Here is an 11895-nt window from a genome sequence, read left to right as displayed (position 1 = left end):
TAAAAACAACAAAACACGTTTATTCAATTATTATTATTATTATTATTATTATAATTAAAACTCTGTGACAATGTCGAAAAACAGCTAATGTTGATAATTGCAAGCTAAGTATAAATGTATAAAGTGTAATGAAAAACTCGGGTGCTCCATTTTATTACTGTAGGCAATGGTCTAATTTCCACGGAGAACTTAATTTGGTTTCGAAACAAAATTCAATTCGGTAGAAACTTGCTTATTTTACTTCGATTTACTCCTAAGTCAAGTCCAATAGAAACCCATCGTTGTATTTATTTTGTTTCAAAGTAAAAGCAGATTTGTGCGTCCGGTGGAAACTAGACTCGTGTGGTATCTTCAATTCTGTAGTTATATCGTTGCAATTTTATTAAGGCAGAGCAATTGGACCCATATTGACAATATTAAGACTAGATAATACCACGCGTTGGACGGATTAGAGTATATAAATATAAATATAACTATAACAAAGCTGCATTGACGCGCTTTAGATTATCACTCAAGTACTCGTGTTGTTCATGTCCTCTCGGAGCTGCGTCCGATCCCGTACCCGTGCACACATTAGACTGTATTCCAGCACGCCGATCCGAATATTCATCTCGGAGATCTCGTTTTTCATCTTCGTGATTGTCTTCTTTATGTTAATAAGCGGCGCTATAAATATTTCTTGAATTAAATCAAACACTTGAATTTGACGGAATTAAATCTAATTTTCTACTTACTGCCGTCTGTCATGCTGGATCCTCTCTCGTCCATCTCTCTTTTCACATGTTCCAGCTCTTCCATTAATTTATTAAGAACGCGCGTTCGTTCGGTCACACCGCCACTAACGTCTCTATACTGCTCTTTAACCTTTGATAGTTCTTCCTAAATTGATTACAATATATATATATATATATATATATATATATATATATCACTCTGCAGGTATAACTTAATGATATGTAATAAATATAAATGTGAGAAACTCACTTGCAATGAACGGTATTCCATTAAAGACGGATCGAGTTGTCTATTAAGATACGTTTCTCTAGTTTTGATTTTATCCAAAGCATTCCCGATATCGGTGTAGATTTTGCTCAAGTGAGATTTCGTCCCGCTTAGATTGGTCGCGATATTCGATCGCAATTGTTTCATCTGCTCGAGATGTGCTCTCCAGTCTCTCGAATCTGCATAATAAAGCATATTAGTCATATAAATTATGTTTCCCTATCAACTCGATTTTCATTCAAAAACATTTAATACCTGTTTTAATAGTCACTTTCAAACGAGGTAACACTTTTTCTAATTCCAATTGCCATTCTTCTTTATTAGTCGTCGATTCTAAAATGCTATCCAACTTTGGCATCTCACTCTAAAACGTAAAAAATCAATAAGGCCTAATAACTATATTATATACTTTTACAATACCCTTATTTTGAGAACATTTTATTTACAACATTTTGTCCATAAAGCTTCGTAATGTCATCTATATGTAAGATATCGTGATCATCGTCGTCGTCGTACTCGGCCATCATTTCTTCTTCTACTTTCTCCAAGATTAACTCCGCGTCGTCTTCCTCAATTTCTGGTTCTGGAGTAGGCTCATCGGGTGGGATACTTACTCTGATGTCAAATTAATTCAAATTTACTTTATATTATTAATAATTATTATTTACTAATTTGATAACAATTGCACTAATCGGTATACCTTTTCCACTTGAATTCCGTCACCTTTAAAGCATTATCAGCTAAATTGTCCAAAACATAAACCGCATGTTCCCCACTGCCCTGCTTAAGCTTACTAGGCGGGAATTCCACAGGTATGTTAATCTCTCTGAGATAATCCAAGATTAGGGCTATAGTAGAATTTGGATCATCTGATTCTTGTGGTATTTCAAAACTTTTCCCTGCTTTTCTAATGAGCCATGCAGCTAGGCAAGTAAATGCATAAAATTGCTCCCCAGGATTGGTTGGAATTACAAAGTGGTGCCTGTTTTCAATATTTATAGTTATGCTTACGATTATCTTGTCATATACTAGTGGAACATATTGCATTGACATTACAAGATATCTCTTACCTATTGATTGGTTTCATTTTTAGCTCTTGTACAAATTCTGAATCATAATTTAAGAGCTTTAATTTTTCCAACAAATCTTCCATGCGAATGTTTATAATATATGGTGCTGATGGAGCAAGCCCATCCTCCACAACAATTTTTTGACTGTCTCGAAACATGTTGTTGCTCGTTTGATATATTTTTATCAAATCTACAAAAAGATTGATAAATATTTTTAATAGAAACACAAGATAGTTGAATAAAAAATGTTTAATAATAACTGTAATAAAAATTATAAATTTCAATACTTAATAATAATTCTTATTGAACAAAACAAAACTTTATTTTAAAGCAATACATTAACTTAATTAATATACTCACTTGATAAACATAAAGAAAAAGCTTTGTCACATAATGTTCATCTTTACGATTAACGTTTTGCTGTTTTACGGCAAGTTTACAAACGTATGTGAATTGTGATCACGATCACGATTGATCGCGATTTCAAGCAGTCGAGCAGTCAAAAGATCAGCAAACCTTTTTTTAATTAACAACAACACTATCTATACTATAGGTTAGTTTTTACTCAACGTCTAGTTGGCGCCCATCTTATGTTACAATGTATAGTCCAAACCAGATGAATGGCCTCAACTAAAGAAAAAAAAAAAAAAACAATATAATTATACTAAATATCGTAATTCGATAAGGGTAAAAGAAAATATTATAGTAAAAGAAATAGATACGGATATTTTTAGAAAATTCATTAATGAATCGTACGAATTTATAGATAAGATAGATAAGAGATTACTAACGAGCTTAAAGTTTCTTTTAATGACCTGAGGGAAGTAACTAAAGTCGAAGCAATTAATAACTTAAACATGGAAATTATATTTCAATTCGAAATCAAAGAAACATTTTATTATAAAAATTTCTTCAATAGCAAGATTAGATATTCATGATTTACATCTTTAAATCTCCCGCAAGGTTTAGTCGTTTCCGTAAACCGTCTCGGAGCAAATCACTATAATCTAAATGAGTCACTGGAAAGAATAGGTTATGTTAGTTCAGCAAGATGCGATTGTGGGGCGGAAATTGAAGACATCAACCACGTTGTGTTCTCGTGTCCGATTTATAACAAACAAAGATAAGGATTTTACGAAGAATTTGAAAAAAATAAGAATTAGTCAATCGAAGGGTGTCTGGAAATTAATAAATTTTTTACAACTTAATTTTATAACTGATACACGGACACATTACACTTTGAAATCATGGGTAAAAATCATAAACATTTAAAGCGGTTAAAATCGGAAAAGTCAAAAGTTAAGTTAAAAGCCAAAAAATCTGTCCAAGGATTACCCAAAGGCTTAAACGTTACGGATACATCATTCAAAGTGAAAAAGATACTTGTACGTGAACAATTAAAGCAGCGAACCGAAACAGAAGTTCTCAGCATTCGCAAATTAAGTATCGATGTACGTAAGATCAACTTACATTTACTTTTTACTAGTTATTAAAAAAAAAAAAAAAAAAAAAAAGAATTTTTCTATATATATATATATATATATTTATTATCAACGTTGCAAAACTTTAATTTAAATTTTGAAATAATGGATATGTTAAAAATATTTTATCTTCTCAGGATTTATTAACGCGCTTTCGGCATCATAATTCTACCGCGAGAGAAGACGCTTTAAAACAATTGAAAGATATCTTATTGCGAAATCCTCCAAAGTCTTTACATTCTCATTTGAATGCTTTGCTACGTGGTATTGCGGCTTTATCTCTCGATAAGGAGAAAGATGTACGTAGAAGTTCTTTTCACGCCCTCGATTTTATTCTTGGCCGTATCTCAAGCGAACAGTTGACACCATTACGTGATATTGTGCTGTCATATTTGAGCTGCGCTATGACACATGTTAATCCACGTGTAAAGGAAGATTCGTTACTTTTCTTGGACGTGCTTGTACAAAATTGTGACGGTATATTGGCAAGAGATAGCCATAAGGTATTACCAAATTTTTTGAATATGATATGTAGGCTACATAACGAAATTAAGCCAGGAGCACGATTAACAATGACGTTAAATTCCAAGAGCACTGATGTAAAATGGAAAATTAAAGTTCTAGAACGTTTAGCTAATATGTTCACTTCTATCGTTAAGTATAAGAAGCTTTGTGCAAGTTCATCTTCCGATGCATTTTCAATTGAGAGAAGTAAAAGATATACCAGATATATTCCCGTTTATAGCACGTGTTTGAGTCAAGTTTGTGAAATTAATCTTGACCAACTTGTGGGTTTGACAGACAGTCAAGTAAAAGGAAGTTTATCTGTACAAGAATTTATCAAGTATATAGGCTTATTAATACCACTGATGTCTGACATTTGGCTTGAAGTATGTCCAAAGGAAAAAGTTGAGAGTTGCGAAGGGATTACAATTTCCAGTGAGGCAGCTATCTTATTGAAAAATATCATCGTAATTGTACAATCAATTGCGGAATACATCGATATATTGGATCACGACGATTGTGACGTTATTCGTATGAAGCGTTGGTTTAGGGATACATTTCATAATACGTATATGAAAAATTTTTTAACAAGATTTCCATACAGCGAAATGAAGCCACTTCTTAACGAATGCAAAAGACGTCAAAAGGACTTTTCTACAGTAGATTTTATTAACGGCTGTTTACAACAGAATTTGGGACTTTGTCAAATTCACGTATGGTTTACATCTCTGTTTAATCACAACGAACAATTTTCCAAGATTACCAAAACTTACTCTGCATCCGTCATAAGATATTTGGATGGTAAATAAATATTGTATCTAATTATCGTCGTTGTGTATTAAATTTTTTTTTTTTTTTTTTTTTTTTTAATACACAAAACAATGATTTTTCTTTTTTACAGGTGCTATTGAAAATTGGTCCGATTCGTCCGCGTTGTCGCAACTAATTATACTTTTAAGAACTTTATTTTTGAAAGCTGGACCGATATGGTATAAAAACTGTATTAGTTTAAGTCATACGTTACAATTAATAATTGAGACATCTTCCCGTTTATCTACAAAAGAATCGCAGTCACAGTTGTATCTGATTATCGGTGACATTATGTTAAATAGCGATTTAAATGAATTGCACAGGTAATCATTTTTAAATAAATAGAATATCTGTCGACATACATCATGTAGCGTATAGTCAACGGATAGATGAATCAACAATTGTTTAATCTTACAGAGAGAAGATGTTTGAAAACTTTGTTACAATCTTACCGAATTTACTTCTAAGATCAACCATAGACGATGTCATAATTCGAATGATCAGTCAAATAGTTTTACGTTTTAAGGGAATGATTCGGGAACCATTGATAGCTAAACAGAAGATTATTATCGGTAAAAAAGCAAATTATATAAATTTACATAAATATGTGCTATTGCCTTTATCATAATAAAATTTTATTCTTTTTAGAAAATGCCAAGAAGATCGACATTACAAGTTCTCATGATGATAAACAATCGAGACTCATGATTTATAATTTATTTTACTTTGTAGACTCTGAAATTTATTATTAAATAATTAATTAATTTGTCGTACTTTGATACATTTTTATTGTCATGAGTTATGCGATTCTGTTGCAACGTTCACGGTTAAGAGACGAGAAAGTTGCTCAAGACAAGTGCTAGGATAGTGAACTTTCATTGACTTTAGTTGAAGACTAGTGACGGGATTAAATTCTATTAAATTATTGTCACATAGCTGACAGAGCTAGCTAGGGTTCACATTGCGCAACTATATTCGATTCACGCGAATGTTTCGAGTGGGCAAAATAAAGCGAATTAAAAATACGGATCCTCTGACGCGCAGTAATTAAACTAAGCAGTAATTGAGTTATGTTATGAATCAAATACAAATTTCATATTCACGAGATAATTAGTAATTCGATACCAGACTATCTCTAGATGTGCGAAAGTTAATGCAGCGGCGAGATGGCAGCACCAAACAGTCGTCCCGTCCTGAGAAAGATATATAGAGGTTTTTCTACCTCCCGGGCTCGCCAGTCGCCATAGATCACGCAGGAATCGGTTTTGTTGGAAGTGCTCGATGAAATTTGGGTGAGTTATTTCAGTTGATTTCCCGTTGATACGCGCGGATATTCACCGTCAAAATTCCGTCGACGTGGTAAAGTGCACGAGCTTGTCTCACGATCACCAGAGAGAACCAGGGAGCACACGATTAACAGTTTTGTGGTTACACTGTGCGGAGCCGATCAGGCTTTCTCCTATCGGGTGTCTTACAACGGACAAGGATATAAATATTAAAAGGAAAAAAGATATATAAAAAAAAAAAATTAAGATCGGCACATTGACAGTTCGCGTGGATGGTTGGTTGTTCCCGCGCGAACCGGTCGAATCGTGTCGCTCGACTCGACAGCCGTGATCAGCGACTCACGAAGACCAGTCGCTGATAGTTGTTGCTGCTGCTGCTGTTGCTGCTGCTGCTGATGTAGCGAGATCTTGAAATTTTATCTTCCCATGTCCTCTAATCTACATTTTATAACGTGCGTTTTTCCTCCGCACAGATACCTTGGCGTTCTTGTCGCCCCAAACGATGTCTGTCTCGCGTGACAGACGACGGATGGTTCAGAGCGACGTTGTTGAACCGATTTCTGCTTCCACCGCCTGATCGAAGGACCATGAGAAAGTAAGAAGACCTTTTGTACCGTGCCACCATTCCCTGTCACGATGAGTGCCGGTCTAGCAGGCGTCGCCGATCTATTTCACTTGTTAGAATCAAATAAGCTTGGGGAAGTCGAGGAGATTAAAAAAGTATTTCACGATCATTTCTTATGCAGTAAGTAATACAAATATTTTTTGTACACTCTGGTATGATAAAAGTTTTCCCTTTTTCTTTTTTTAACTACTGTCAAATTGTTCACAGCAAAAGATAATTGGCTGGTAAATGGATTGTTTGATTATTATCTTTCTACAAACTCCTTGAGAACAGCAGAGGTATTGGCAGGAGTAAGAGATCCGCATGATAAACATCTGTTAGATCGTTTGTCAGATATTCTCTCAAAATCTGGCAATAGGCAAAGAATACAGGCACTCACATTGCTCGGGCGTATAGCCAGACGCCAGCCTACTTGGTTGTACAAGTTAGCCAGTCATGCTTTATTCAAAGATCTACTCAAATTACTAAAGGTAATATATGTCTTTCTGCTTTCTTATCTTTCTATCAATTGATATCTTTATATATGTCCTCCTTATTAATTAGTAAATTCTGCATCTTTTGGTATGTTTTAATGTGATTGTGGTTCACTTTAAATGCACACAATTTTAGTTATATATACATAATTCTCATACAATTATTGATGTAGATTAAGAGCTTTGGATTTAGAATATTATAATTTATTATTTAAAAAAGAAACAAAAAATAATTTAAAAGATAACGTTTCAAGTATCCAAAAAAAAAAAAAAATGAATATTAGTTATGCGTTGATATTTTACAAAACTATATTTTTCAAGGTGGAGGCAGATATATTACCACTTATGAATGCCCTTCTTCTGTTAGTAATGTTGATACCAATGATACCTGCTGCTCTAGGGTCATATCTACAAGAAATATTTGAGGTATTTGGCCGCTTGGCCTCTTATTATCATCTTCGTCAATCGTCTTTACTGTCTCCTTCTTTTAATTCAACCACAGCACCAAATGTCATCGACAAGGACCATTTGTACCTCATACATCTGCAGGTGAACAGCATATGATAATTATTTGTAAATTATATTGTAACATTTAACATAAATTACTTACTGTGCCATCGTTACAGGTAGGACTATACAGCTTATTTCATAGATTGTACGCAATGTATCCGTGCAATTTTATATCGTACCTCAAACAACAGTACGTTCAGCGTGACCAATTGGCTACGTTTACTCATACTATTAGACCCATGCTGGACTCTGTGCGTATGCACCCTTCCCTTGTTACTGCATCCAAGGATGCAGAAATTTCGGCCACTAGGTATGTAAAAAGAATATATGTCAAATAAATTTATTTAAAAAAACGTATGTCATATGAAGTAATCCGTTTTATATCACGTGTACTTAAATTACCGTTGCCTCTTTGTTACATTCTAGGTGGAAAAAAATGGAACATCACGATATTGTGATCGAATGTGGCCGTTTCATGTTAAGTAAATGCCGGGAAGAAATTTTAGGAGCGGTTAACTCTCGGTGTACGCCGCCTTTAGGTTAGCATTGTTACTGAGATTTTACCTTGTCGAAGAATACGAAAGAAAAGTAATACATTGTTTGTAATACAGATCAATCTTCTATTACTTGCGCGCCGATAAACATTTGCGGCGGGGTAACAACCATGGAGACTAATGGAGAAGATGATACATTCTGGTCACCGAGTATGGCAGTGCCACCGCATAGTCCAGCACAGAATACCTCGCACGAGCAACGCTCTGCTCCGCCGACGCCTAATAACAATAGAAGTGGTACTTCCCCGCCCGAGGCTGCTATAGAAGCTACTCCCGAGACAACTCCTGTTAAGGTATATTCGCAACGTTGAAATCATTTTTCTTTCTACCTTCAAAAATATGTATTTTATGTTTAGGATCTGCGAAAATTATCAACGAGACAAGCGCCTCTGGGATCTAGCGCGGTACGTGCTCTAAATGCATTGGGCAACGGTACATCTTCTCGACCTTCAACGCCAACTCCTATAAATTCCTCTTTTGTTTCTGGAGTTAAAAATGCAGATATTACAGTGAGCACACATGGATTTCTCTCGAATAGGCTAAGTAAAATTATGGTGGACAGACAAAATATTCTTCAATCGCAAAAATCGCTGAATAACAGCGAGGAAAATGGAAGGCTTCTAGAAATGGCTATAAGTCAAAATGGAAAGAATGATTCTTGGCAGGAGGATCAAGAGGTTTGAACTGCCTGTTAATAGTCTATTTATAAAATTAATATAAATATATGATATTGTTATATCTTGACGTAGGTGTTGGAAATTGTTAGTTCGCATGGAAATGGAACCGCCGAAATGCCAAAGTATGTCGAATCGCAATCCGAGGCGCGAAACGAGAGGAACACTTGCGGAACTCTGAACGATTTGTCGCAAAAGATTTATCAACTTCGACTGTATTCTCAATGCCATTTTCCAGAAGACTCGTATTCAAATGTAACGCACAAAGTAAAGTATCGATGACTTTGAACCTTTTCAAAAATTATTACGTGTGACGCTTTATACTATTAATGAAAAAAAGAGGAACGAAAAAAATCATTGTTTGTGTGTACACAGATTCGACACACCAGATCGTGTCCAGACATACTGAAGAAATGTTATAGCGAGAACGTAACGGATCAAACGTTAATAGGAACGACGAAACGCGAGGATGCGGGTAGTCAAACGTGCGATTTATTTCCATACGAGTATCTGCTGGTAGGAATATTGGAACAAAACGTTAGCCAAAACGTTACCCAAAACGTTAGTCAAGAGAGTTCTGATTCAAGAATGTCGCCAATCAGCATGCTCGATCGATACATCGAGGCTTGTGCGAGAACAAATAGCTTCTCTAGTAAAACGAGTAAATATGGAGTGATCGATGTATAACGATTATAACAACGGATATCTCTGGTAATTAAAGTCAAATAATAATTTTTTTTACAGGAACAAACGGTACTAGACAGAAACAAAAAAAGAAAGGGGGAGAGGAGGATGCAGAAGAAGACGGAGGAGAAGACGATGGTGTAGATCCGATTTGCGCTAATCGATCGCTTCAACTTATGCAGATGCAATTACAATTCGAGCGGCAACGACGAGAAGTCCATGCTGAGCGTAATCGACGTTTGCTTGGTAAACTAAGAGACTCGCGGGCTTCGGAGGAGCATAATCTCGCTTTGGTTCGTTCGTTTATGTTCTTATAGATGTTATTAAATTTTTATACGATTTTCAAGACCGACTTATCGTTACCTGTTTTAGATTGAGCGTTTAAAAATGATCGAAAAAGAAATGGAAGAATTGAAAGTGCAATTAGAGCATAATAAAAAAGAAGCGCATCAAGCTGAAGAGCAATACAAAGAAGCTGTTCATCATTGGCAAATTAAAGTAATTACGTTATTAAACAAAACAAAAAAAACTCAAGTACTAATAATTGCTTATTCTATGTGCAGTGTATCGAAGAGCAACGACAAAATCAGGTGTTTAAAGATCGTTCAGAAAACTTAGAAATGGAGTTGAAAGATGAACGAAAAAAGACAGCCGAAGCGCAGCAGCAACTTCGCTCTGTCGAAGCGGAACTTTTCAATGCAGGACATCAACTTAAAACGGCATTAAAGTTTGCGGAACGCGGCAAAGAATTGGAATGCATTGTGGATACTATGCAAAAGAAATTTGTGCTCTTGGGAGAGGTAATTTACTTTAAATTGAAAAATGGTGTTAATAATCTTAGTTAATAAAAATTTAATTTTTTTTTTTTTATTTAATATTAAAATTTAATTTAATTTAATGTTATTATAAGAGTAATTATATCTCTATTATCTGCAGGCGCAATCAAGATTAGAAGAAAATACAAATACTTTTTCACCGACAACTAAACAAGAAACGATGCAGATTCAAAAATCGTGTACGGAAGAGTTAAATAGTAAGCAGCTAAAAGAGAACGAACAAATATTTTTGGCATCAAGTGCAAATTACGAATACTATAAAAATTCTTTTACAGATATTCGGCGACAGTTAGAGTCACGTTCGTCACATTTGGAAGCTCTAAAAGCACGTTTGAGTGAATCAGAAAATAAAGAGGCGCGCAAAGAAACACAATTGGTAAATCTGCAGCGACTTCTGCAAGAGACGAAAGAACAACACGCGGGCGAATTAGAAGCCGTCGAATCCAAATATCGCGCGCAAGTAGAGATCAACCTTCTTTTAGAAGGACGTATACTCGAACTTCATGGTAAATTAGAAACCGCAACATGCTCCAACACCTCGCCTATGGGTAATCCTGCTTCCTCGGCATCGCCTAAAGAACGATCTCCGCCTCTCTCAACTAGCTTAGCTTCGTCCAGCGAGGGCAGCCTCGCGTTTATCCATCCTGGCGCCGGGATCATTATGAATGATTGTTGTGACACAACGACGGGTGAAATCTCAAATCTTCAAGCTATAATAGAACCTGTACCAAGTAGCGGTCAAACCGCCTCGCCGTCACACTCCGTCACTCGACGATCGTCGACGCCGAAACAAGATTAACGCCACGAAAATGTTTACTACGATACGAGTTTCCCGTATATCGCCGATAAATATACGAGGTTATTATCGAAGATTATACATTCGAATGCGTCGCGATTGTTACTTAGTGTCGCGGTACGAATGAAAAGAAAGTTATTTGTAGCTTTTTATCGATAGAGTAGACGAGATTCGTAAAAAAGTTGTGTTAATCGGCTGATTGCGATCGAATCCAGGCATGCTATGTTTGTTAGTGTTGGTATATTCGCTCTTGGAAAAGTGGATTCACAGTGAATAAATGGTTGAGATATTTTGCTGACTAACTTGATAATTTTAATCCTTCTGTGCTCGATATATTATCTTGCCTAATGTCTCTTTCGACATTTTACTTACATTTTGTTAATATTATTGCTAAAAACGAAAAATCTTTAGAATTATTAAACCACTCGATAAATAATTTGAATATATTAACATTATTGTTAGCTTTCAATTCAGTTCAAAGATCAGGACATTTGATATTTTATACCAAGTTTGATTGTTTACTGACTGACATCGATTTCGATGTTACGTGCATATCACACATATCTGGTAATATTTTTATAAAATAGTGC

At 35.2% G+C, this 11895-nt stretch overlaps 3 protein-coding genes across 4 annotated transcripts; 2 read left to right on the top strand and 1 right to left on the bottom strand.

Annotated features, from left to right (window-relative positions):
• Positions 1-15: 15 nt before the first annotated feature.
• Positions 16-2647, bottom strand: Ift57 (intraflagellar transport 57). 2 transcript variants are annotated; one of them, XM_070670670.1, is made up of 8 exons: positions 2433-2647; positions 2073-2262; positions 1703-1984; positions 1452-1617; positions 1258-1366; positions 985-1181; positions 735-879; positions 16-666 (listed from the first exon to the last, which is right to left on the bottom strand). In XM_070670670.1, exons 2-8 carry the CDS (start codon positions 2228-2230, stop codon positions 512-514), a joined length of 1212 nt encoding a protein of 403 aa, XP_070526771.1. In that variant the 5' UTR covers positions 2231-2262; positions 2433-2647; the 3' UTR covers positions 16-511. The 2 variants fall into 2 exon arrangements, with proteins under 2 accessions (XP_070526771.1, XP_070526769.1); XM_070670668.1 differs by having other exon boundaries at positions 1449-1617; positions 2433-2646.
• Positions 2648-2783: 136 nt separating this feature from the next.
• Positions 2784-5640, top strand: LOC139110708 (testis-expressed protein 10 homolog). The gene is made up of 5 exons (XM_070670657.1): positions 2784-3523; positions 3691-4858; positions 4959-5190; positions 5285-5439; positions 5516-5640. Exons 1-5 carry the CDS (start codon positions 3320-3322, stop codon positions 5617-5619), a joined length of 1863 nt encoding a protein of 620 aa, XP_070526758.1. The 5' UTR covers positions 2784-3319; the 3' UTR covers positions 5620-5640.
• A 121-nt stretch (positions 5641-5761) lies between these two features.
• Positions 5762-11607, top strand: Tsc1 (tuberous sclerosis 1 protein hamartin). The gene is made up of 15 exons (XM_070670654.1): positions 5762-6159; positions 6627-6898; positions 6986-7248; positions 7573-7800; positions 7878-8071; positions 8188-8300; positions 8373-8608; positions 8672-8992; positions 9065-9256; positions 9365-9650; positions 9734-9966; positions 10046-10171; positions 10237-10473; positions 10610-10706; positions 10785-11607. Exons 2-15 carry the CDS (start codon positions 6790-6792, stop codon positions 11306-11308), a joined length of 3159 nt encoding a protein of 1052 aa, XP_070526755.1. The 5' UTR covers positions 5762-6159; positions 6627-6789; the 3' UTR covers positions 11309-11607.
• Positions 11608-11895: the final 288 nt, after the last annotated feature.

This window comes from Cardiocondyla obscurior, linkage group LG21 (genome assembly GCF_019399895.1).
Source record: "Cardiocondyla obscurior isolate alpha-2009 linkage group LG21, Cobs3.1, whole genome shotgun sequence".
Taxonomy (NCBI): domain Eukaryota; kingdom Metazoa; phylum Arthropoda; class Insecta; order Hymenoptera; family Formicidae; genus Cardiocondyla; species Cardiocondyla obscurior.
This window is presented reverse-complemented; position numbering and strand designations above follow the sequence as displayed.